General features: G+C 49.4%; 2 protein-coding genes across 7 annotated transcripts in view; both read left to right on the top strand.

Annotated features, from left to right (window-relative positions):
• Nucleotides 1-567: 567 nt before the first annotated feature.
• Nucleotides 568-22,157, top strand: LCK (LCK proto-oncogene, Src family tyrosine kinase). Of its 5 annotated transcripts, XM_059690362.1 has the most exons (14): nucleotides 587-722; nucleotides 5,204-5,383; nucleotides 13,333-13,442; nucleotides 13,756-13,837; nucleotides 14,031-14,121; nucleotides 14,300-14,398; nucleotides 14,531-14,634; nucleotides 14,998-15,147; nucleotides 15,376-15,528; nucleotides 15,641-15,820; nucleotides 17,657-17,733; nucleotides 17,828-17,981; nucleotides 18,059-18,190; nucleotides 21,515-22,157. In XM_059690362.1, exons 3-14 carry the CDS (start codon nucleotides 13,338-13,340, stop codon nucleotides 21,715-21,717), a joined length of 1,530 nt encoding a protein of 509 aa, XP_059546345.1. In that variant the 5' UTR covers nucleotides 587-722; nucleotides 5,204-5,383; nucleotides 13,333-13,337; the 3' UTR covers nucleotides 21,718-22,157. The 5 variants fall into 5 exon arrangements, with proteins under 5 accessions (XP_059546344.1, XP_059546345.1, XP_059546346.1 ...); XM_059690361.1 differs by lacking the exon at nucleotides 5,204-5,383 and having other exon boundaries at nucleotides 568-722; XM_059690363.1 differs by lacking the exons at nucleotides 587-722; nucleotides 5,204-5,383 and adding an exon at nucleotides 10,946-10,964.
• A 3,282-nt stretch (nucleotides 22,158-25,439) lies between these two features.
• The window catches only part of HDAC1 (histone deacetylase 1), a 28,146-nt gene continuing 27,683 nt past the window's right edge, over nucleotides 25,440-25,902 (top strand). The window contains exon 1 of one of the 2 annotated variants that reach the window (XM_059690356.1): nucleotides 25,440-25,597. In XM_059690356.1, the coding sequence (XP_059546339.1) occupies nucleotides 25,549-25,597 (49 nt within the window). In that variant the 5' untranslated portion in view covers nucleotides 25,440-25,548. The remainder of the gene's footprint in view (nucleotides 25,598-25,902) is intronic. The other variant, XM_059690358.1, reaches the window with a different exon arrangement.

The following is a 25,902-nucleotide window of genomic DNA, read 5'->3' as shown; positions in this document are numbered from 1 at the left end:
CCGTAGTGCTGTCCTGCCTGCTTCCAGGCAGATGCTGGCTGTCCAGCATCTGCCTGGAAGAGGAGTGTTAGTTAGCCTACCCTCTGATTATAATAAGCGATGGTCCTGTGCCCAGAAATGATACGGCTATTTTCCTGACTGCAGTAGCCACGTTAGCTGACACCGGCCTATAGCATGGGGGCTCTGCTCTCCGCCTGCTGAACAGGGTACTGGACTCTCCTCTGACTCGGAAGTGATGTTGCCTTTGCCTCAGACTGTAACGAAAAACTGTGTGAGAGCAGTGCTTCTTGCCTTTCACTGACAGCTGAGTGTGTGTGCGTCTGCCTGCCCCTGCTCTTTGGGGTTTAAAGGCTGCCCTTGAACCTCTTGTCTGGGTGCACCCTGGAGGTCAGGAGGGAGATAACATCAAATAGCCTCCCTTCTCCTCCAAGTGTCACCCTCAAGGTGAGGAGAGCTAGGCCTGGAGATGTACAGGACCCTCAGGGACTGAGGCACGAGTGACTCTGGTGGCAGGAAGCTTGGGGTGCTGGAGGCTTGTGGTTGGGCTACTGGGGCCCTGTTGCCTGCGGAGCCCTCAGGAGGAGGCAGGAAGTCAGGGTGGGACGTGGGCGCGAGGAGTCAGGTGGTGGCTACCATCGCGAGGAGAGCTGAAACTGTCTGGGCAGCCAGGCTAGGCCAGCAGGACCATGTGAATGGGGCCGGAGGGCTCCTGGGCTGGGCAGGTAAGGAGACTGGGAACAGGGGTCAAGGGGCTGTGGTTGGGAACCTGATATCGGGGGTGAAACTAGACATGGGGCCAGGCTGCCTGGGCATGCAGCAGCCCTGCAGGCTTGGGGGACAGAAGAACCTTGCTGAAGGTCAGGTAGGAGGCATGCAGTGCAGCCAGATCACCGCTTTCCTGTGTAGATGTTGGCTCTTGGTTCTGCCGCACTCCCCGTCACAGCCTCCACCTCACTTGGAGACCTGGCACATGGACTATCAGGTATTAGAAAGAGCTCGCTTTGGCAGCACATATATAAAGAGAGAGAGAGAGAGAGAGAGAGAGAGAGAGAGAGAGAGAGAGAATCCCCAAGTCCAGTCGCTCATCCCACGATGGATGAGCCTCCTACACCCAGAGAGGGCCCAGTGCTCCCTCCCGGCAGGCCCTCAGCAAGGCGGTGGCAGGGCCAGGTCTTGGGACAGAGTGACTGTCTAGGCTATGACCTCCCATGAGGCAGGGTAGTGGACAGGCTTGAGTCAAGGGTCCCAGAATCCTTCTGGTTGCTGGCGCAGAACCCAGCGACAAGAATCTCCTGAGAGAGACCGGAGTCACCCAGAGCATCCGAATGGACATGAGTGAAGAGGTCTTAGCCGCAGTGACCAGCATTGCTTGAGAGAGGGAGGAGTCTCCGGTTGGGAGTGGATGGATATGTGAGGGCATATTTATCATCTAGGATGGCGCCTTCCTCTGACTGGACGCTGGGAAGTTGGAGCGGAGAGTATAGGGGGAGAAGGGGAGAGGAAGGGCTATTTTAATCCCGGACAGGGGTGCAGTTGGCCCTGAGAGAGGAACATCTGAACTTCCACCTGGAAAGTTGCCATTCCTGCCCCTGCCAAGTGTCACAGGATGTCCTCCCCTCCCCCCTGGCCTGCTAGCTCCCCCCTGTCCCCCCACCACCCAGTGACTGCAAGTGTAGGGCCAATTGGTCCTGTGGATTCCTGCTTCAAACCCCAGCAAGGTGGAGGCCCCGGAAAGCATAGTCAGCTAACTGCCCACCCCCTCACCCACCACCTAACTCAGCCTACAGTTTGTGGGGGGAGTCCCCACCTGCACCAGACCGTCCAGGTTTCCTCTGCCATTGGAGTTTTTCTTGACACACAATTTCCATCTAGTCAGCATGTCCCGACCTTTCTCCTGTCCCTAGCTCCAAGGCCTGCAGACTTTGGTGGGGGCTGGGGAGCACGCGGACTCTCTCTGAACCCAGGGGGCTCACCCACCCCCTGGACAAGCATAAGCAGTCCCCCTTCCCACCAACCCAGCCTGTAGTGATAGATGACCCAGTGCTCGAGGCAGAGGTTCTTCTCAAAGGGAAAAAGTGCCAAGTGATGGGGCCAAGGACAGGCGAAGGGTTCAGAGGGTGGGAGAAGACATCCCTTGGTGATCTGGGAGGCTTCCTGGAAGAGTCAAGGCAGTTCTGAGAAGGATAATGGCCCACTTCGGAGAGTACCTAAAACATGAAGCCATGGTCTCTGTCCCTGGGTTCTGTTCCTTGTGTGCCATGATGGCAGAGATCTCAGAGCAAAACCAAATGCAAGACAGCGGATGCAAAAAGCACGCATCTCAGAGGCAGGCAGACCCAGGCACAATTCCGGTTCTGCCATTTTCTTGAACAAGTGGCTTCACCTCTCCGGACTCCAGTTTACTTATCTCTAAAGAGGCAATAATGAGTCTCTCCCTTACAGAGTGCTTATGGGTACTCAAAGAGAAAATAATGACTGTGATGTGCCAGGGTACTACCCGACACATAGTAGGTGCTTAACAGAGGTTTAGCACTCCATCTTCCTGCAAGTGTGCACCAAAGGGAGGGATGCCCACACCCAGAATTACTCCCACTAAGCGCCTTGGCAAACCAGTGAACCACCCATTCTCTCACACTTGTGGTGTGGCTTTGCAAATGAGCTTGTTTCCTGTGTATAGTGGGTGTGAGAATTATAAACTAAACTACAGGTCTACCTTAGAAGAGGATCCCTCATACAGCTACACAAACACCCTACATATCATCAGGAAAATGTATATATTCACATGTGTTCAGAGGCAGAGGCAGGGACTACACATACAACACACACTGGACCCTACAAATCCATATACACACCCACAAGCTGATGGCTTTAAGGCCAAGCTTAATTCAGTGAAAGCAATGCTGAGAGGAGCTGGTGTGTGGGTGGCATGGGGACAGGTGAGACCACAACACTATCCAGGGATGTGGCCCCCTCTAAAACCAGCGTTAGTGTTGGTTTAAAAGCATCTGCAGATGCAATTCCAATGCTTGTTCTAAAGAACACTAGTTCCCTGAGGCGCCTGGAAAGAAAAGGGTTCTGGAACCAAATCAACATGGTCTCAGCTACAAACTGTCCTGATTAGCTTCACGGTGGACGTGAGCTTGTTAAAGCTCTGGAAGTCCCTCCAGAGAAGGAACTGGGTGGATTTTCTCTAATCCGGTGTTTTCCAAACGTCAGAACCTTTTTTGCCCCCAGCAGCACCTCCTCCATGTCTACCCCTTTGAGACAAGGAGAAGAATGGAAGGACGGGCTGTAGAACTGATCTTCCTCAAATGATCGTGTTTCTTAGCAGAGTATTTGCATTGATGGTGGTTTTATTGTTTGTGTGGGTTTTTTTTTTCAAGTACAAAAGTAGCACAGGATTTGAATTTAAAAAATTCAAACAGTATAGAGGCATGTAAAGGAATGCAAGAAATGCAGCTCCCTCCAATCTCACTCCTGGGGCATGCTCCCTGTGGACAATTTGGTGTGCATTCTTCCAGAATTTTCTATGTATGGCTACTAAAAAGCCTGGTGGTTAAGAGCCTAGTCTCTGGAGGCAAGTAAACCCAGGCTCAAATCGTCACTCCACCAGTAATTTGTTTGTTATGAGACCTCAGACAAATTGCTTTACCCTGTTTGGGCCTCAGTTTTTGCATCTGTAAAATGGGGATAATAATAGCACTTACTTCATAGGATTATTATGAGAATTACATGAAATCATGCAAATAAAGGCTGAGCAAAGAGCCCTGCTTAAAAGAACCCCCAATACATATTTAAATATAAATACTCTTATACTCTACATTCTGTTCTGTAACTTCTGACCATGCTATATCTGGGATGTCTTTCCATGTCAATACGTGGCGATCTACCCCACCTTTTCAAGTTAGCTAACCGTCACTAACTTGGTAAGTGGATAATGGTGGTGATTTTGAGATGCTATTTCCTGGCAAGTATCGGTGTTCTGTGTTGTCAATGTTGTTGTGAGTCACAGACATTACCCATCAGTGAGATGAAGACAGGCATTTTGGCTTCCTGTGAAGATGGAGTAGCCTGCCAGAGGGGCACCCGGCTGAGTCAGAGGGCAGGGCCAGGTGTCTGGGAACCTCTCTGTTTGTGCACCTCTGTATCCCTAGCACTAGACCAGAACTTGACACATAAAAATTGCCTACTAAATTTTTGTCAATAGGCTGGCCCAGTAAGAAAATTGTGCCACCCTAGTTGGTTTGGCTCAGTGGATAGAGAGTCAGCCTGCAGACTTAAGAGTCCCAGGTTTGATTCTGGTCAAAGGCATATGCCCGGCTTGTGACTTGGTCCCTGGTAGGGGGCCTGCAGGAGGCAGCTGATCAATGATTCTCTCTCATCATTGATGTTTCTATCTCTCTCTCCCTCTCCCTTCCTTTTTGAAATCAATAAAAATATACTTTAAAAAGAAAAGAAAAGAAAATTGTCTGTCCTGGCCAGTGTGGCTCATTTGGTTTTGCATCATTCTGTGCACCTACTAGTAAAGGTTTCAGATTCGATTCCTGGTCGGGGCCCAGGCCCAGGTCGGGGTGTGTATGGGAGGCAACTGATCTCTCTCTCTCTCTCTCTCTCTCTCTCTCTCTTTCTCTCTCCCCCTTCCTCTCTTTCTCAAGTCAATAAAAGCATATTAAAAAGAAAAAGAAAAGGAAAATTGTGCCTCCTCTAACTCACTGACAGGCCTAAGCTCAAAATTGTCTCAAGGTGCAGCATTTCCAAAAATATGGCCTGTGTACCATTGATGTGGGTGAGTGATTTCAGGGGGTGATGAATAGACGTTTACAAATGAGAATTTATGTGTTAAATTATGTGTTTATTTTCATATGTACTGACTTCTATTTATGGCTGGCAATACTGGTTTTCCATTTATGTTAGTGAAGTTTCATTTTAGGTAAATATATTAAAGGAGAAAAGGTTGTTCGTGAAAGTACCAAAAATGTCAAAGAAAAATGAAAATGATTCATAATTTTAGTCTGGAAAATGCTTAACGCTGGTGTAATGAAATGTTCATGCTAGCCTCCAATAGCTATAATTCTCATTTATTTAGTCCTTATTATGTGCCAAGCACCACATTAAGCACTTTCTTAGGTGGGATCATCTCTGTATCATACGTAATGCTCACAATAGCCCTGGAAGCAGGTCTATTTTTATTCTCATTTTGTAGATGAAGTCACTGGGGGAAGCTGGGAACCATTTAGCAACCTGCCCAACGACCATCTGCCAGGGAGTGACTGGGAGGCCTTGGGGTTGAACTTGGGTCACTGTGACATGGACATGGTGAGCTGAGCCTCCGTGACCTGCAGATTCCAAGAAAGTTTAATAAAGCAGCACAGATTGTCAAGCTGTAAGTAAGGCTCTGTCCTGGTAAAACCCCATGGCGCGAAATGCTCACAGAAATGAGGGGGGGCACTCACTACAAGGGATTACTAGGTCCATCAAAGTTACTGGTTGAAGGGCCTCTACCAAAAGTACCAGCTTTAGCGTCATTGCTCTGTGGCCCTTGTTTATGGCAACAGTTAACTGGCAGAATCAGTTCTATGTTCAGCGCACTCCCAGTTTGTGAGAATAAAACTCAACTTGTTTGCATGTAAGAGACTTATCTTCTTGTTCCCTATTTTTTGGAAACTCTGAACTCACAGAGTTCATTCAAAAGTGGTATTATATAAAAAAGGAACACATGTCCCTAACCTGTTTAGCTCAGTGGACAGAGCATCGGCCCATGGACTGAAGGGTCCTGGGTTCGATTCCCATCAAGGGCATGTACCTTGGTTGTGGGCTCAATCTCCAGTAGGGGGCGTGCAGGAGGCAGCTAATCAATGTTTCTCTATCCCTCTCCCTTTCTCTCTGTAAAAATCAATAAAATATATTTTTTAAAAAAGGAACACATGAAAAAGGAGGCAACTCAGGACACATACCTGTTTCACCCAGAATTTATTTACCATGTCTGCCAACCCTGATTCTTGGGTACTGTGATGAGGGTTCTGTGTGGGCAACCCATAGTTAAGGCTCTTCATTGAACATTTGCAACTTTGCCAATAACCAAATCTTGGCCAAAGAAATAGGCCAAAAAATGGTTTGAAATTATTCCTGACAAATTTTGCCATGAGGTTGCCCAGAGTACAACAGTGGTCTGCAGTGGACTAGCCTGCCTGCTCTTTGTAAAGGATTAGCCTGAGAAACCCAGGCAAGAAGCTGGCACACATTTTGGATAGAACGTTCAGTAAATGAATAAGTTTATACTTCATGGAAGGAAAAGTGTTGCCCCCCCCTTTTGTTTTTTAAATTTTATTGATTTTTTTACAGAGAGGAAGGGAGAGAGATAGTCAGAAACATCGATGAGAGAGAAACATCGATCAGCCGCCTCCTGCACATCCCCCACTGGGGATGTGCCCGCAACCCAGGTACATGCCCTTGACCGGAATCGAACCTGGGACCCTTCAGTCCGCAGGCCGACGCTCTATCCACTAAGCTAAACTGGTTTTGGAGCCCCCCCCCCTTTTTTTTTTAATTTAAAGAAAACCAAACAGCCCGGCCCATGTGGCTCAGTGGTTGATTGTCGACCCATGAATCAGGGCGGTCACTATTCAATTCCAGGCCACAGCATATGCCTGGGTTGTGGGCTTGGTCCCCATTAGGGAGCATGTACGAGGCAGCTGATCAATGACTCTCTCATCATTGATGTTTCTCTCTCTATCTCTCTGTCCCTCTTCCTTGCTCTCTCTGAAACCAACCAAAAAAACCCCCTTTTTTTAATTTTTTTTTTTAAAAGAGGGTAAAACACATTCTATGGCCAGCCAGGCCAGGTAATGTCTATGATCATGTCTATGGAGTTGATAAAAGTAATCGAGTTAGCAAGAATCAGAACTCATCGTGATATGATTCCGAAACAAGCCTGGAATCAGAAAATCTAGTCCAGGACAGCCTGAGGGTTTTGATCAGTTCTACACAATGTGAGCAGGGCCACTGTGTGTGTGCCCTTCACTGAGAGGCAAGAAGGGATGGGGACTGAAATATAGGTCTCACTCCACCCTCCAAATTTTTTGTTTCTTTGTTTTATTGGAGAGAGAGAGAGAGAGAGAGAGAGAGAGAGAGAGAGAGAGAGAGACATCCACCAGTTGCCTCTTGTATGTGCCTGACCAGGAATCGAACGCACCCCTTTCTGGTGTACAGGATGACACACCAACCTACGGAGCCACATCAAACAGGGCTGGCTCTTCAAATGTTTTAACCCCAGGGACAGGTGGCCCTTCGAAATGGCACAAAGTGCTCTGAGAACCATGGACAGCCTTGAGTTTGAGGGAGAACATTCCAGACCCTCGTCAGAGGAGGTTTAGAATCTACAAAATTCCTGCTATTGACCTTGAATTTCTGAGTTGTGAGAAGAGAATGTCCTGTTTCATTGACCCCAGAATCTGCCCTCATTGCTGGTTCTGAAAGCCCTTGGGATCCCTTGGATTTTTTTTCTCCTTTTTCTTTCAGACAATGAGAAATTTCTATTAAGTTTTAATTTTTATTTTCTCTTTACTGACTTCATCTATTAACCTGTTCATATAATTTTGGCTACTCAGCAATCTCTGTCAAGCAAAGACCAGAAGAAGGGAACCCACATTTTATATAAATAGATGTATCTATATAAGAGCTCACAATTACACAGGGACAGGCAGAAAGTATACATACCCCTATTTTTGTATACATCCATCTGTATGCACTGACTCATACACACCCATGACTATGCATACATTAGCAGGAATGCTCACTGAATCATATGCCTCCATATGTATGCGCTTGCATTCACCAATCAGGTAAATGTACACTCAGAAACATGCATTCTAGGTAGAGGGAGAATTGTCTTGGAGAGAAAAGACTTTGTTAACAGAACAATGATTACATTTTTAAAAATATGTCCTTATTGATTTTAGAGAGACAAGAAGGGAGAGGGAGATAGAAATATCGATTGGCTGCCTCCTGCACTGAGCCACACTGTGAGCTACAAAGATTACATTTTTTATGGAGAGTGGATCCAATTCTGTCACACCTGCCTCCCTGCCCATTTTTTCCGTGACCTCTCAGGATCCTCCAACCTCTTTAGACTTCTCAGGGAGTAAGGGTAGAGTACCTTGATAAAGGAGGTAGGGGCCTGATTTGAGTTTCATGTCTGCCAAGAGTCGTGTACTATTGGGAAAATTACTTAACTTCTCTGATCCCCTGGCTTCTTCATCTTTAAAACGAGGCTGGCTGGAACCGGTTTGGCTCAGTGGATAGAGCGTCGGCCTGCGGTCTGAAAGGTCCCAGGTTCAATTCCGGTCAAGGGCATGTGCCTGGGTTGCGGGCACATCCCCAGTAGGAGATGTGCAGGAGGCAGCTGATCGATGTTTCTCTCTCATCGATGTTTCTAACTCTCTATCTCTCTCCCTTCCTCTCTGTAAAAAATCAATAAAATATATATAAAAAAAACAAAACAAAACAAAAAAAACGAGGCTGGTGAAAGACATTAGGGCTTCTAAACTCTTCTCTCCCAAGGACTCCTTTGCCCCTGTTTTCCCTCCCCCTCCCTCCCCCCACAAACACACCTTGTGGATCTTATGACTTGAAGTTTTTGCCATTAAACTATCTCATTTAGGTACTAATTTTCTTGTTTTCTAGTTCAAATTTTAATCAGAGACTTAACTAAGTCTGCACTAAAGAAACAAGAAAACAATTTTTCAAATTAAGAAACAAATAATAATACAATTTCCCTTTAGACTTTTCAAATATTGAAATAACCTGCAGGCCTTCAACATTTTCCTGGGGCCTCCTAGGAGCGCGTCGCTCCCAGTGGCTCTAGCCTGGCAGCCACTGACTTCAACAGGTCCCAGGGTTTCTGATTGCTGCCAGGCCCTACATCCCAAAGCCCACCTTTTGGAGAGAGCAGGATCTGCTACCTGCAGCCGGAGTGCTTCAGGAGCATAAACAAGCCAGAGAGGAAACACTTCGGGGTCAGGTACTGGCAGAGTTACAGGGCTCCTTTCCGCTTAATTTGACACAACTTGACGTTTTCCACTCATGGCCCCAGCCTGTAGGGATGTCAGGTCCTCTCTGATGGGCCCAGATTTAGTCCAGGATCAGGTCCTGCCTGCGTGATCTGGACTCTTCCCCAAAGCCTGGAGACTCCTTTTCCCTCCCTAGGTGACCCCAGCCTGGACTAGGTACCAGCCTCCAGGCCTATGGTTCCTTCTGCCCTTCTTCTGACTTCTCCTCACTGCTGCATCCCAGTTCATCCCCTCTTTTCATAACCCCAAACGTTTCTCATCTTTCTCTTACCCTTTGCCAGGGCCTCCAAGAATGTCAGGCCTGGGAGGGACCTTACTGATGTCAGTCCACACGCCATCTGATGTTGGTGTTCTCAACTACATTATAACCAACCTGTGGTTTTCTACGGCCTGTTTGAGGAGCACAAACAACAGGATGCTTACGACCTTACTAGCTAGCTCCAGGCTGTCACCAGCTCTTTCCTGAAGGCTTTTGCTACTAACCAGTTCCTGGTCAGAATAAAAATAGCAGTCAAAAAGCCATTTGCATGATGACAGGAGAAGATTTGACTTTGGGTGGTGGGCACACGGTGCAAGACACAGATCATGTAACATAGAAACCTACGCCTGAAACCTATATGTTCATGTTGACCACCCCAATAAATTTTAATTTTACAATAAAGGCATTTGCAGCCACAGATGGGTGAACTGTGGCTGAGCGACTTCTCAAATGTCTACCCCCTACCCTCCTCCAAGACTCCTAACAGTAGGGGGAAGAATTAATGTGTCCCCTTTTCCTTGATTTGGCTTAAAATTCCATGTATATTTTACATCTTCCTCTATAATAGACCGGGGCTTGTTTAACTATATGAAGAAGAACAAGGAAGATGCTCTGGGAAGATGCACGCCAGTGACTCTGGTACCGATGAGAGCTTATGAGTATCTCAGTTTAAAAAACAGGAGCTTGGGACATATGTAATACTTTCAACAATAAAGAATTATTTAAAAAGAAAAGAAACAGAAGCTTGCCCAGCTGGGTGGCTCAGTGTTTGAGCATCGGCCAATGAACCAGGAGGTCATGATTCCATTCCCAGGCAGGTCACCTGTCCAGGTTGCAGGCTCAATCCCCAGTAGGGGGTGTGCAGGAGGCAGCCAATTGATGTTTCTCTCTTACATGAATGTTTCTCTCTCTCTCTCTCTCTCTCTCTCTCTCTCTCTCTCTTCCTCCCTCTAAAATCAATTTTTCAAAAATTGAGGTATAATTGACATATGTCCTTAATTCTTACTAACTCAACCCTCCTTCCACTTGGGCCCAGCATGGCTTAGCAACTCTAGCTTTGTTCTGCTAGATAAGTTGTGTGAATGTAAGCAGGCCTCTCTGGACTTTGGTTTGTTCACCTAAAATCAGAGATTAGATTTGGTGGCTGCTAAGACCTTTACAGATGGGAGAATCTGCTCATTAAAACAATTTTTTAAATTGTTCAATCACAGTTGACATTCAATATTACATTAGTTTTAGGTGTACAACATAGTGGTTAGACATTTATATAACTTACAAAGTGAGCCCCCTAATAAGTCTAGTACCCACCTGGCACCATGCAGAGTTGCTACAATATTATTGACTACATTCCCTATGCTGTACTTTACAACCCAGTAACTGGTTCATAGGTCGACACTCAACACTGAACCACACCGTCCAGGCTGAACTTCTTAATTCCGTCACCTTTTTCACCCTGCCCCGCCACCCTCCTCACATCTGGAGACTACCAGTTCTGCATTTACGAGTTTGTTTCTATTTTATTTATTCTGTTCCTTAGAGTCCACATGTAAGTGAAATCATTTGTTATTTGTCTTTCTCTAGCTGACTTATTTCACTTTTCATAGTATCCTCCAGGTCCATCCATGTTGTTACAAATGGTAAGAGCTCATTATTTTTTATGGCAGAGTAATAGTCTGTTGTATATTCATATGTACCACATCTTTTTCATCCGATTGTCTATTGATGTAAACTTTGGTTGCTTCCAAATTGTAGCTATTGTATATGAAATGTCCTTCTTTGTCTTTTGTTATAGCTTTTGTTTTAAACTCTATTTTGTCTGCCTGGCTGGTGTTGTTGGGTGGTTGAGCGTCGATCTATGAATCAGGAGGTCATGCTTCGATTCCCAGTCAGGGCATATGACCGGGTTGCAGGCTCCGTTCCCACTGTGGAGCATGCAGGAGGCAGCTGATCAATCATTCTCTCTCATCATTGATGTTTCTATCTCTCCCTCTCCCTTCCTCTCTGAAATCAATAAAAATATATTTTAAAAAATAAAATTTAAAAAATCAATAAAAACATCAAGTGAGGATTTTTTTTAAAAAGTCTATTTTGTCTGATACAAATATTGCTACCCCAGCTTTTTTTAATTTCCATTTGCATGAGATATATTTTTCCATCCCTTTACTTTCAGTCTGCATGTGTGTGTTTTTTTTATCTGAAATAGGTTCCTTGTTGGCAGCATAGGTATGGGTCTTGTTTTCTTATCCATTCAGTCACCCTATGTCTTTTGATTAGATTTAATTCACTTATATTTAAACTAATTATTGATAGGTATGTAGCTATTGCCATTTTATTATTCACATTTCTTCGTCTCCTCCTTCTCCTTCTCCTTCTTCTGGAAGTCCCTTTAACATTTCTTGTATTACTGGTTTTGTGGTGGTGAACTTTTTAGCTTTTTCTCATCTGGGAGAGAATCTGTGCATTAACCCTTCATATACCAGTCAATTTTATTTATTTGCTTGTTCATTTGTTTATGAGAGAGAGAGGAGAGAGATTGTTCCATCATTTATTTATGTATTCATTGGTTGTTTCTTCTATGTGCCCTGACTGGGGATCTAACCCATACCTTTGTGTATCAGGACAGTGCTCCAATCAATTGAGCTACCTGGCCTGGGCCCTAGTCAACATTTATAAATGACAACTAGTTCTGGGTGCTGGGGCATTCAAGCAAATAAAGCACAGGTTCTGTTCTCCAGGAATTCCCCCATCTCATCAAGGGGTGGAAGAGGCCATGGGACTGACACATAAACCAGTGCAGTTTGGGCACTCACTGCCTAAGTTGATGATGGTGGTCTGAGTAGAACTGTAGCAGCAAAGAGCATGGGAAGGCTGCACAGAGTAGGTGATGTTTGCGCTGAGCCTTGAAAATTGAGTCCAATAGATGGACAAAAAGGGAGCATCCCAAGGCAGGAGAAGCACATGTGCAAGGGCATGGAGTAAGAAAACAGTGTGGGGTGTTTGGGAGGGACAGGTGTAGCTCAAAACACAGACTGTGAGTGTGTAGGCAGGGGTGCGTGCGTGTGTGTGTGTGTGTGTGTGTGTGTGTGTGTGTGTGTGTGTGTAAGAATACACTGAGGAAGTGGATTTGATCTTGATATTAAAGGGTCTTGAACACATGGTAAACTTAACTTTATCTGAGGACTAGTGCTTTCCAAGCAGTTCTGAGGAGCAGCCCAGGGAGGGAGGTGTCTTGGGGACTCCTAGGGGCTTCAGAGAGAGGCCCCACTGGGCTTCAGGCACTGCAGCTCCATTTTTGCTTTATCTATGGGGTTCTGCTTGATTTCATCTGACAAAAAGTTTCCACTGCTAAAGCGAGCAAACAAATAAAAAAAGTCACAGCCAATAGGGCCACTGAAGGGTTTTCTGCTGGGGAGAAGCAGAGGGAACCCTCTGAAGGGGACTTGTGTGGGAGGGGAAGGGGGCAGAGGCCTGAGGGCTGACTTCGGGGAGCAGGAGTCTTTCATTTAGCTTTCTGGGCGGGAGAGGGGAATTGTATTGGGAGGTGGGGCGCACTCGCCTCTAAGGTATGGGCGGATCACAACTTGGGTCTCTCCCAGGGTTTGGAAGAAGTGTGTGATCTCTACTGGGTAGTCCCCCAACATGGGGGATGGGAGAGAGAGAGAGAGAGAGAGAGAGAGAGAGAGAGAGAGAGAGAGAGAGAGAGAGGCAGGAAGCGGGCAGCTAGACTAACAAAGGTGCCTGTGTCGGTTTGCCCATCCCAGGTGGGGGGGCGGGGCCTAGGACTGGGGTGTGTGTGACTTTACTTGTGGCCTGGGGGCTCAGAGGGAGCATCAGTCAGTAGCTAGGGCCCCATTCAGCTTGCCTATGGCTGGTGAATGGGGGCCTGGGGAGGAGGGCGAACAACCTCAGGTACTTCTGGAAGTTTTCAGGGTGAGGCACCAGTATGTCGGAGGTTGGGCGAGCAGATGTTGGGGGAACCCCTTAAGCGCCTCTCCATTCCCCCAGGGACCATGGGCTGTGGCTGCAGCTCAAACCCTGAAGATGACTGGATGGAAAACATCGATGTATGTGAGAACTGCCATTACCCCATAGTCCCACTGGATGGCAAGGCCACGGTAAGAGGCAAGACATGGGGCTTGATGAGGGAGCAGGGTGGGGTGCACAGCTCAGAAGAACAAAATGGGCCACCACTAAAGGTCCTTGAAATAACAGAGCGGCCCTCTCCTCTGCAATACAGAAAGGAAACGAGGCTCAGAGAAGGGAAGGGACTCTCCTAAGGTCACACAGCAAGTAGTTGGCAAGTTCAGGGATAGGAAGAAGCGGCCGGCTAGGCTGGAGAAGTGAAGGAGATCAGGGTGGTGGGGAGGGGAGCCGGGATCTGACCCCGCCTCCTGCTCTCTGACCTCACTCTCATCCCCTACCCCCCAGCTGCCCATCCGGAATGGCTCTGAGGTGCGGGATCCACTGGTCACCTACCAGGACACCAACCCCCCAGCTTCTCCACTGCAAGGTGACCGCAGCCAGCAGGGCCTGGAGATAAGGCCTGTGGGTCTTTGGCTGTCGGCCTCCATCTCCTCCCCGTCTACCCTCTATTCTGCCCTGCTTCTCTGGCCCCAGTCTTGTGCTCTGCCCTGTCACGTCTGAACTCCATGTTCCCAGCCTATTTCAGGCTGGTTCTCCCTGACGCCCCCCTGTCTTTACAGACAACCTGGTTATCGCCCTGCACAGCTATGAGCCCTCTCACGATGGGGACCTGGGATTCGAAAAGGGTGAACAGCTTCGTGTCCTGGAGCAGTGAGTGTCCCCTCTATGCCACCCCTCCTCGCCCTGGCTTGCAATAGGCGCCCTTGAGACAAGAGGCTGGCGGGTGCCGAGCTGGAGGGTGGGGTGGCATTGACAGCTGGGGCTCTGGAGGGAGGGAGTCCAGCCGAGTCCAGGCTGAGCAAGCCACGCTGACCACCGGTGTTCTCAGGAACGGCGAGTGGTGGAAGGCGCAGTCTCTGACCACCGGCCAGGAGGGTTTCATCCCCTTCAACTTCGTGGCCAAAGCGAACAGCCTGGAGCCCGAACCGTGAGTGGGGACTCGTCTTGGGGATGGGTAGGAGCAAGCGGACCTAGGGACCCCGGGGCAGAGGAGGGCTGCTCGAGGGGTGATGGAGGGAGCACCTTCCAACCGACGACGGCTTTCACTCTCCCTGCGCAGCTGGTTCTTCAAAAACCTGAGCCGCAAGGATGCTGAGCGGCAGCTCCTGGCCCCCGGGAACACGCACGGCTCCTTCCTGATCCGGGAGAGCGAGAGCACCGCGGGTGAGCGGCGGGGCGGGAGCGCGGTGGGCGGGGCCCGGGCTGGGCGGTGGGCGCGGTGGGCAGGGCCCAGGCGGGGCGGGGCCGGGGGCGCGGTGGGCAGGGCCCGGGCTGGGTGGGCGGGGCCCGGGCTGGGCGGTGGGCGCAGTGGGCAGGGCCCGGGCGGGGTGGGCGGGGCCCGGGGCGGGGCAGCGATGGGCGGGGCCCGGGCGGGGCTGGGGGGCGCGGGGGGCGGGGCCCGGGCTGGATCCCGGGAGCCGCGGTGCTGGCCGGGCGAGCCCGCGGGCAGGGGCGCGGTGGCGGAGGTGCACCCGCCATAGGTCACCCCTCCCCCTCTGACGTTCGCTTACCTATTCTTTTATTCAGGATCGTTTTCCCTGTCCGTTCGGGACTTCGACCAGAACCAAGGAGAGGTGGTGAAACATTACAAGATCCGCAACCTGGACAAAGGAGGCTTCTACATCTCCCCCCGCATCACTTTTCCCGGCCTGCAGGAGCTGGTCCGCCATTACACCAGTGAGCGCAGCCGTACCCCTCAGACGTGGGCCTGAGGCCCCCTCACCTGTGTCCTAGCAGCCTGCCTCCCCCACGTCCCTCTCGGGGATGCCCTACCCATCACTAACCTGCTCTTCCATTCCCGGCCGGGGTGCGGTGCCAGACGCTGCAGCCGCAGGTGTCCACACCTCCCCGGCCCGGCCATTTCCCTAGACGGGACTTGGTGAAGTCCCTCCCTTGTCCTCGCAGACACTCCGGACGGGCTATGCACGCGGCTGAGCCGCCCCTGCCAGACCCAGAAGCCCCAGAAGCCGTGGTGGGAGGACGAGTGGGAGGTTCCCAGGGAGACGCTGAAGCTGGTGGAGCGGCTGGGGGCCGGCCAGTTCGGGGAGGTGTGGATGGGTAAGTGAGGCCTCCTGGGCTGCGGGGGGTTGGGGGGGGGAGGGGGCGTCCGCTGAGATCCGAGAGTCCCCCGACAGTCCGGGTGACTCCCTCCAACCCCTCCCCACCCCAGGGTACTACAACGGGCACACGAAGGTGGCAGTGAAGAGCCTGAAGCAGGGCAGCATGTCCCCCGACGCCTTCCTGGCCGAGGCCAACCTCATGAAGCAGTTGCAACATCAGCGGCTGGTCCGGCTCTACGCGGTGGTCACCCAGGAGCCCATCTACATCATCACGGAATACATGGAGAATGGTGGGCGCTGCCGTCCCCTCTGCGCTTGCTAGAGGGTGGAGGAGACCTGCCTTTTCTCCTGGCTCAGCACTGAAGTTGGGCTGGGCTCCTAAAGTCCCAGCTCCAAGGGCGAGAAGAGGGTGTGTCCTCGAGGCTGTCTGGGAGCCCAGCCTAAGGTGGCCGGCTCTGGAAGGGCATTCAGCCCCCATCTCCCCTGACCTGCAAGTCCCATACGCCTTCAAAGCCCTACCTTGATCGAAAGATGCTTGTTTTCAGGAAATGAGTGCGTCCCTGGTCCCATTTCTTTCCCTTCTGCCCCTGAGTGTTGGGAGGCCAGATCTGCCCCAAAGCCCTATTTCTCAGTTCTGGGCGAGCCCCTCCCCCTCCCTTGGTCTGTTATTGCACAGAGTAAAAGCCTCACCACGGTAAACAGGAATTTGCAGGCCTAGATTTGCTACAGATTTGCTGTGTGACACAGGCCAAGTTCCTGACCTGCATCTGGTGCTCCATTTCCCTAAGTATAACAGCAGAAATCTAAACGGCTCTGATTCTTTGGGAGTATAAGATCTCTCCCTCCTTCAGGAAGGGAGAAAAGCTGTTCATTGGCTAATGGGTTCTGGAAATGGCAAATAGATTTTATTAAATAAGCCTACTTTAGTTGGTAGTTGCTTGGAGTTCTGTGTTGAGGATTCTGAGGCTCATTGGAAGTGAGTGCTAGGATTGATTAGCAACATCTGCCATGGACACAATGGAGGAATGGCAGTCTATGTCACATATTTGCTGTGTCTGGGTGAGGCCTTTATCTTTGGTGACTAATTCAGTACTCATAGTGGGGACACACAGGTTGCTATCATCTTCACATAGGGCTTTAATCTCTTAAGAAGGGACAGAAGTTACGAGCTCCAATCCAGCAACTCCCAACCTGTCAGGTCTCCACACATCTCTTTCCACAGTCCTTTTTAAAAATATTTTTTTTTATTGATTTTTTACAGAGAGGAAGGGACAGGGATAGAGAGTTAGAAACATCAATGAGAGAGAAACATATACCAGCTGCCTCCTGCACACCTCCTACTGAGGATGTGCCCGAAAACAAGGTACATGCCCTTGACCGGAATCAAACCTGGGACCCTTCAGTCTGCAGGCCGACGCTCTATCCACTGAGCCAAACCGGTTAGGGCTCCACGCTCCTTTTAATGCGTGCAGCACACATTTATTACTGCTTACTTTGGGCTGGGCACTGGGAACGTGGATGGACAAAACAAGGTGCCTGCTGTCTCATTTTAGTTATGCACACCTGGAAAACCAGTGTCTGGGCTAGGAAAGTTCCAGCATGCCCCAGAGAATGTAGATGGTGATTTAATTTATTATGTCTAGTAGGATCTAGAAAAGCTTCCTAGAGGAATAGTCTAGCTGGGCCACGCAAGAAAAGTAAGGCAGAGACGGGACAAAGAGACTTTGAGGTGAGAACGCAATGGTCCATGTGAAAAATGTTGAAATTGTCTAGTGGGGGTGGAACAAGAGTAGCAGGAGTCGGGGAAGAGAAGAAACTACGAAGTGGACCATGCAGAGCTTTGGATGCTGGCTGAGGAGTTTGAGCTCTACCCCGTGGGTGACTAAAAGCTTACAGATCCCTTCGAGCATGCCCCACCCTAGTCCCCTGGAAAAGACCTTCACATGTCCCAAACCTCCTCACTCAGAACACACACGCCTCCATTTTCTGCCCTTCCTCTTCCTTTCCACATATAAGACACTGCTTCTAGACCACCCCCGCCCCCCCACCGCCTACACAGTTAGGCGAGAATGGTTGGGGAGCTCTCTTGGGCAACTTGGATCAGCAACTCTTGCTTCTGCCCACAGGGAGCCTGGTGGATTTTCTCAAGACCCCTGCAGGCATCAAGCTGACCATCAACAAACTCTTGGATATGGCAGCCCAAGTAAGGAGACTTGGGAGGGCTGGGCATGGGCACAGGCCAGCAGGGTAAGGATGTCTGGCCCACCACTGCTGACCTATCCATACCTGACCTGCAGATTGCAGAGGGCATGGCGTTTATTGAAGAGCGCAATTACATCCACCGTGACCTGAGGGCCGCCAACATCCTGGTGTCTGACACCCTGAGCTGCAAGATCGCAGACTTTGGCCTAGCACGCCTCATTGAGGACAACGAGTACACAGCCAGGGAGGGTAGGTGTGGGATAGAAGGGAAGTCTGGGGCCTACAGGCCAAGCAGACCTTGGTGACCTCACTCTGCTTCCCCACAGGGGCCAAGTTTCCCATTAAGTGGACAGCGCCAGAAGCCATTAACTATGGGACCTTCACCATCAAGTCGGACGTGTGGTCCTTCGGGATTCTGCTGACGGAGATTGTCACCCATGGTCGCATCCCTTACCCAGGTCAGGACCAAAGGCAGGAACTAAAAAGGGTGATGAGGCAGGGCAGTAAAATCATGTCTTTCCACTCACCTTTTCCCAGGCTCAGAATCTGAAACTTTCTAGTTGCTTCTCCTCCATCTTCTCAGAGATGTGGCTCCGATATCACCAGGGAGGTACTGATCAACCATGGCTGATTTTCATCTCTGTCTCTGGATCTCTCTCTCTCCCTTCGATAATCCCAACTCTTCTCTTTAGTTCCAACACAGGCAGCCCAGTAGGGTGAAAAGGCTCTGGCCTGAGAGACAAGAAGCCTGCCTTTCATTATCAGACATGCCATGATATTAACTTTCTGTTTGATCAGATGATGCCTTCTTTTCCCATTTGTAAAATGTAAGGTTAGACTAATACTTGGCCCACCCCTAGCTGGTTTGGCTCAGTGGATAGACCGTCGGCCTGTGGACTAAAGGGTCCCAGGTTCGATTCCAGTCAAGGGCAAATGACTGGATTGTAGGCTGGATCCCTAGTAGGGGGCATGTAGGACACAACCAATCAATGATTCTCTCTCATCATTGACATTTCTCTCTCTCTCCCTCCCTCTCCCTTCCTCTCTGAAATCAATAATAATGCTTTTTTAAAAAAGTTGTTCTCGAGAGAAAATGATGCCAAAAGTGTTTAGAAGTCTGGAAAAAATTACACACACACACACACCCCCCCAAAGAATATTAATATTATCTGGCCCATTTAAGCACTCAAGAGTGTTAGATTTGTTTGTTTGTTAAATATATTTTATTGACTTCTTACAGAGAGGAAGGGAGAGGGATAGAGAGTTAGAAACATTGATGAGAGAGAAACATCAATCAGCTGCCTCCTGCACACCCCCTACTGGGGATGTGCCTGCAACCAAGGTACATGCCCTTGACCGGAATCGAACCTGGGACCTTTCAGTCCGCAGGCCGACGCTCTATCCACTGAGCCAAACCGGTCAGGCCAAGAGTGTTAGGTTTTGCTATTAATAGCGACTATTATGCTATTAATAGTCACTTTGGGCAAGTGACTTTACCTCTCTGAGCCTGTTCCCTGATATGAAAAACAAGATTATCTGTGAAAGACCTTGACTCATAATAGGTGCTCACTAAACACTGACTTCCGTTCCCTCTGAAGCTTTCTGTCTAAAGACTGAGAGAGAGAGATGTAAACAACTGATTCTCACTCTCTCCCACCCCTCCCTTTATCTCCTGGACAAAGTCCTTTACCCCTGAATTCAGCCAAGACAGCAATGGAATCTTTTAAAAGGAACTTGCTAGGAAACTGGGGGAAGGAAATGGAACACAAAGACAGGGCACAGAGGTCATGGAGCACAGTGGCCAGATTTTAGAAGCTTCCCGAATCCTGAGAGCAGTGTGCACAGAGCTTTGCTCCTAGGAGGGTCAAGGCACCTTAGAATCAGGCAAGAGCCGGAAGGCTTTCCTTGCCCTGGACTTGCCCCATCACAGAATCGAGGGAGAGTGCTGGGGCTGGAAGCCCACCCCGGTCATCTTGCCAAGGACCCTCACTGCCCCTCCACTGTGCCCACAGAGCTGAATCCATAGGCAATGTCTCTGTTACAACTGAAAAGACATTGTTAACATGATGATAAATGGCAACGCGACTTCAGGGTCAGGGAGACAATGGGGAGTAATGGGGATCTGGGTGAACTTGCATCTGCTCCAGCAGACGCTTGCCTTTAAGACCTGGGGGCCCAGCCCTGGCTGGCATGCTCAGTGGTTATAGTGTCAGCCTGTGCACCGGAGGGTCTCAGGTTCGATTCCCTTGGTTGTGGGTTCGCTCCCCACCCTGGGTCAGGGTGCATGTGGGAGGCAACGGTCACTGTGTCTCTCTCACATCCATGTTTTTTTTCTCTCTCCCCCTCCTTTTCTCCCTTCTACTCTCTCTGAAAAGCAATGGAAAAAGTGTCCTCAGGGGAGGATAACAAAAAGGAAACACAAAAACAAAAGGCATGGGGTCCCAAAAAACAGATTTTTTTTTTTCAAGAGAAGCCCAAACTTGCAGCTTTAGAAAAATGTACGCATATCCAAACATTGGTGATTGATTCAAATTATTTAAAAACACTACAGAAGCCAAACCAAAGTGTGTCTAGAGGCTATATTTAGGCTGGATTTAGCCTATGGGCTTGCAGCCTTGACTCTAGCCTTGGGTGTTTAGTTCCATGGCCTATGTCCTCCAATGTGCTAATTTTGAAATGTGAGGGACCCATAGCTAGAGGCCTCCTAGGGGCAAGGCCTGGGCAAGAGGGTATTTATTGAGCGCGGTTCATTGCTAAGTTTTGCAGGACCATAAAGCGTTTAGTCTTTGGGAACTGCCTGTCACAGTCTCCTCTCAGAAGACTGAAGGAGAAATAAGAGGCCACATGGGAAATTTAGACACAGGCAGCTGTTTCTGCCATGATCATGCAGTTCTGTGGATCAAGCCCTCTCAAGGTCCACATGCTAAGAGCCTACCAGGTGGGACAGGACCAGTATGAAGGCAGGGAACTGGCCCCAAAATTATTTCATCTGGGTCATGGAGGGACCTGGTGGACCTCTGCCCATGCAGAGTCTGCTTTGCTGGGGCCCAGAGTCCATCTGGCTTCCTAATGTAGCATCTCATGTGCCTGGTCCCAGAGCTAGGGAAGCCTCACCATTGTCGTGGCTGTGGGCTCCCATCCAGCCCTGGGCCTTGACCACCATATCTTCCCACCAAATAATAATCATCACAAGTGTTATTTATGCAGTATCTCATTTCCAGGCACTACATGAATTATATGCACTATCTCATTCAATCCTCATAGAAACTCTGAGGTAGGAGTTATTTGTTCTGTTTTCCAAATGAGAAAACTGAAGCTCACAATATTGAGGTGGCTCCCAAGGCAGCCAACAGTGTGTGTTATTGAGTGTCTAAGCCATAGCTGACATTCCAAGGGGCACAACTGACATTTTTTAAAAATATATTTTTTTATTGATTTTTTACAGAGAGGAAGGGAGAGGGATAGAGAGTTAGAAACATCGATCAGCTGCCTCCTGCACACCCCCTACTGGGGACGTGCCCGCACCAAGGTACATGCTCTTGACCAGAATCGAACCTGGGACCCTTCAGTCCGCAGGCCAACGCTCTAGCCACTGAGCCAAACCAATTAGGGCCACAACTGACATTTAGCAGGTACCTATAGTAAAGCCTTACCATTGATGAAGACCAAGATCCTTTCGGATGGGTGCTCACACCATAACAGTTAAATAATCTGAACATGGCCCCTGCCTGTGGGCTTCCAAAGCCTGGAGCCTTGATGTCTTTTCTCCCATCAACCCCCAGGGATGACCAATCCTGAGGTGATTCAGAACCTGGAGCGAGGTTACCGCATGGTGAGACCTGACAACTGTCCAGAGGAGCTGTACCACCTCATGATGCTGTGTTGGAAGGAGCACCCAGAGGACCGGCCCACCTTTGACTACCTGCGCAGCGTGCTGGACGACTTCTTCACGGCCACAGAGGGCCAGTACCAGCCCCAGCCCTGAGGGCCCGAGCTGGGGCCTGGAGCCCTGTCCTCAGCTAGCCAACCTGGCTGGGAGAAGCAGTTCCTGTGCCATACCCATGGCCGATGCACATAATGACTCTGCATGTGAATCCTGCCCACGTGTGACACGTATACTTCTCCTGTTTTGTACACCGGTTCTTTAGTTGTGTGGGCTCTGCACATGTGTCTTGTACATGTGCAGCCTGTGCATATGTCTTGGACACCTGTCCAGGCTATCCCTTTCTGGGCCTCTCATTTCCTGAGACCACCTGAGAAAGGAGAGAGGCATGTGATTGACACCAGCTTCTGCTCACCCCCTTTTCCTTTCCCCTTGTCATCAAGAAGATCCTTGCGGGGGAAACCTCATGTAATACCTCCACGCCCTCCTCTTCGGTGACTGGCACACATCAGGAGCTCAATAAATGTTTGTTTGTTGATGAAGATTGTGCATCTCTCTGCTCCCCTCTCTCATTTCTTCTTCCTTGGGAGGGAAGAGTGGGGGTTCAGAAGTTGATAACCAAGAATTGGGATGAAAGATGGAATGAGGGGATGTCTGAACTTTTCCCAGCTTTGCTGATGCTGGGGATGAAGAGGAGGTCCCTATGCTTTCCTGTCTGGGCTCTTTGAATCCCTTTAAACTCCTGCCTCAAAGGATTTAGGGCAACCCCTACCCAGAACCTAGGGAGTGTGTGTGTCCCAGGGCAATAGCATTTTTTACAGCCATTGATTCTAGGGCTATATTTGGCCTCAGATATATTTTGATTCACCTTCAAGTTGTTTTAAAATATTGAGCTAAGTTGCTCATTTAACAAATATTTATTGAACATCTACTGTGTGCCAGGCACAGATCTGGGCTCATAGGATATACAGTAGATAAAATAAAGTCTCACCCAGCTGGTGTGGTTCAGTGGTTGAGCATCCACCTATGATCCAGGAGGTCACCGTTCGATCCCTGGTTCTGGGCACATGCCCGGGTTGCTCACAATGATTCTCTCTCATCATTGATGTTTCTGTCTCTCTCTCCCCTCTCCCTTCCTTTCGGAAATCGATAAAAAAAAATTTTTTTTTAAAAGTCTCCGCCTTTATGGAGCTTATATTCTAGAAGACAAACAGTAAAGATCACAAAGAAGTAAATGATATGATATGCTACAAGCTGATGAGTGCTAAGGAGATAATAGAGCAGGACAAGGGGGTTTATGTTTGGGGAGCTTGGCATTTTTAAAGAGGGTGGTCTGGGAAGGCCTCATTGAAAAGGTGAGCAAAGATTTGAGGGAGGTGAGTGAGTGAGCCTGTGGGGAGGAGTTGGGTGGGTAGAGCGAACAGCCTGAGGCAGAAGCTTGCCTGGCCAGCTTGGATAGGTCCTCTGGGCCCTGTGGCATTTCAGGAGCCATTTTGAGGAGTCTTTAAAGAGATTTGTGCAGGGCTATGATATGATGTGACATTTTATTTATATTTATTATTTTTTTAAATATATATATTTCAGAGAGGAAAGGAGAGGGAGAGAGAGAGAAACATCAATGATGAGGATCACCGGTTAACCAGCTGTTGACACTCAACCACTGAGTCCACACTAGCCAGGCTGACTTACTTTTATTTATTTATTTATTTATTTATTTATTTATTTATTTATTTATTTATTTTAAATATATTTTTATTGGTTTCAGAAAGGAAGGAAGAGGGAGAGATAGAAACATCCATGATGAGAGAGAATCATGGGTTGGCTGCCTCCTGCAAGTCCTCCACTGGGGACCGAGCCCACAACCTGGGCATGTGCCCCCAACCAGAATCGAACCTGGGACCATTCAGTTTGCAGGCCAACGCTCTATCCATTGAGCCAAACCGGCCAGGGCTATTTATTTATTTGTTAATCCTCATCTGAAGATATTTTTCTTTTTAAATCTTCATTGTTGAAAATATTACATATGTCCCTTCCCCTCCCGTCCCTCCCCCCTCCCCCCCATTTTACCCTTTCTAGCCTGCAGGATGTTTTCCCATTACTTTTTAGAGAGAGTGGAAGGGAAGGGAAAGGGAGAGACAGAAAGAGAGAAATATTGATGTGAGACACATTGTTTGCCTCCAGCATACTAGTATGCTCCACTGTGACTTTTAAAATTTTATTATTGATTTTAGATAGGAAGGGAGAGGGAGAGATAGAAACATCAATGATGAGAGAGAATCAATGATGGCTGCCTCCTGAACGCCCCCTACTGGGGATCCAGCCCACACTCCTGGCATGTGCCTCTGACTGGAATTGAATGGTGACCTCCTGGTTCATAGGTCAACCTTCAACCACTAAGCCACTGCCCGAGGCTAGAGTGGTGCGGCTATTTACACTCCCTCCAATCCCCCTTGCCCTGGAGACATGTGATGTTTGCAGGCAATTTTGGTTGTTACAACAGAGGGGGAGTAGAGGCCAAGAAGGCTGCGAAACATCCTACAGTGCATAGGACAGCTTCCTATAATAAAGAATTAAAAAAAAAAAAAAAAGATTACCCAGCCCAGCCTTGGCCAGTGTGGCTCAATTGGTTGAGCGTCGTCTCATGCACCAAAATGTCCTGGGTTTGAATCCGTCAGGGCACATACCCAGGTTCCTGTAGGTGTTTCTCTTTCACATTGATCTCTCTCTCTCTCTCTCTCTCTCTCTCTCTCCCTCTCCCTTCCTTTCTCTAAAACCAATAAATATATATCCTCTGCTCTGGCCAGTGTGCTCAGTGGTTAGAGAGTTGTTGGCCCGTGTTCCAAAGGGGTTGAGGGTTCGATTCCTGGTCAAGGGAACATACCTGGGTTGCAGGTTTGATTCCTCCCTTCTCCAACCTTGTCGTGGCACATGTGGGATGCAACCAATCGATGTTTCTCTCTCCCTCCTTGCCCTCTCTCCCTCCCATTCTAAAATCAATGAAAAAATATCCCCAGGTGCAGATTAACAAAACAAACAAAAAATATATATGTATCCTTCGATGATTAAAAAAACACACACCACAGCCCAAAATGTCAATAGGTTAAAAAACGTGAGAAACCCTGTGCCAGTATAAGGGGGCACTCCTCCTGGGTGACTGCATTGGGGAGGTAGGCTTTCGAGTAAGAAAAACGGGGTTCTGCCACTTTGTTACGGTGTCTCTGGTGCATAGTAGTCATTCAAAATATGCGTATAATTGAAAACTGAATGTAATTATTAATTGTGTGACTGAGCAAGTCACAAAGGTCTCGCCTTCAATATGCATTCCTGTAAACTGGGGATAAAAAAAATCCCTCCTCCAAAACTTGTGAGGAATAATTGGAATATCTGAGATAACGTGGTAAAGGTATTGCACAGTACTGGGCCTGCAGCCCTTTTATTTCCGTTGTCAGTTAATTTCTCCCTTCTCCAAACCGCAGTTTCAACCCCGAAGGGTGACCTTGTGCAAGTCACTAACCCCCTGCCCGTAGGGCTCGGTGGATTCGCGGTAAAATTACGAAGTTGGCTTCTGATCTCCAAGCACGCGTCCCACCGACATGGGGCTGGGAAGTGTGTTTGCCCGTCTTCCCCCGAGACTAATGGTACGGTCCCTGAGCAGCTCCCCACCCCCCTGTCGTGGACCTTGGTACAGGCCCAGGGGGCCCCGGGCGGCCTCTCCGGGCTGCCCTTGCCCCCTGCCGAGTTCCGGGCCGTCCCTGTGCAAGCTGATTGGCTGGAGCCGTGCCCGGGCTGCGCGGCTATAGGTGAGCCTGGGAGGGGCGGGCGGAGCGGGCTGGAGGCCCGCCCCCTCCCCCCCTGGGTCGGACACGGAGCGGAGCCGCGGGCGGGAGGCCTGACGGACCGACGGACGGGCCGGAGCGACAGCAGGCGAGCAAGATGGCGCAGACTCAGGGCACCCGGCGGAAAGTCTGTTACTACTACGACGGTGAGCGCGGTCCTCGCGGCGGGGGCGGGGCCTGGCCGGGCCGAATCCGGGAGCGGGAGGCTGAGGAGACCTGAGAGGGGAGGCTGGGAGCGGCGAGGCGTTGGGGAAAGGCTGAGGGGAGGCTGAGGGGGAACGGAGGTCGGGGCTGCGGGTGGAGGCTGAGAGGAAAGGAGGTCGAGACTGAGGGAGGAGCTGAGAGGATGGAAGTCTGGGCTGAGGGAGGAGGCTGAGAGGAATGAGGTCGGGCTGGGCAAGGAGGGCGAGACTGAGGGAAGAGGCGCGAGGAAAAGAGACCGAGGCTGAGG

This window comes from Myotis daubentonii, chromosome 3, assembly GCF_963259705.1.
Source record: "Myotis daubentonii chromosome 3, mMyoDau2.1, whole genome shotgun sequence".
In the NCBI taxonomy this organism is placed as follows: domain Eukaryota; kingdom Metazoa; phylum Chordata; class Mammalia; order Chiroptera; family Vespertilionidae; genus Myotis; species Myotis daubentonii.
The sequence above is the reverse complement of the archived record's forward strand: the minus strand, read 5'-3'. Positions and strand labels throughout refer to the sequence as shown.

What these genes read in the sequence shown, in the direction of transcription:
- LCK (XM_059690361.1), top strand. Translation starts at nt 13,338, where the DNA reads ATGGGCTGTGGCTGCAGCTCAAACCCTGAAGATGACTGGATGGAAAAC. An exon ending in GCTGGTCCGCCATTACACCA is followed by an intron (nt 15,148 to 15,375) that starts GTGAGCGCAGCC and finishes TTGTCCTCGCAG; the next exon opens with ACACTCCGGACGGGCTATGC. An exon ending in CACGGAATACATGGAGAATG is followed by an intron (nt 15,821 to 17,656) that starts GTGGGCGCTGCC and finishes TTCTGCCCACAG; the next exon opens with GGAGCCTGGTGGATTTTCTC.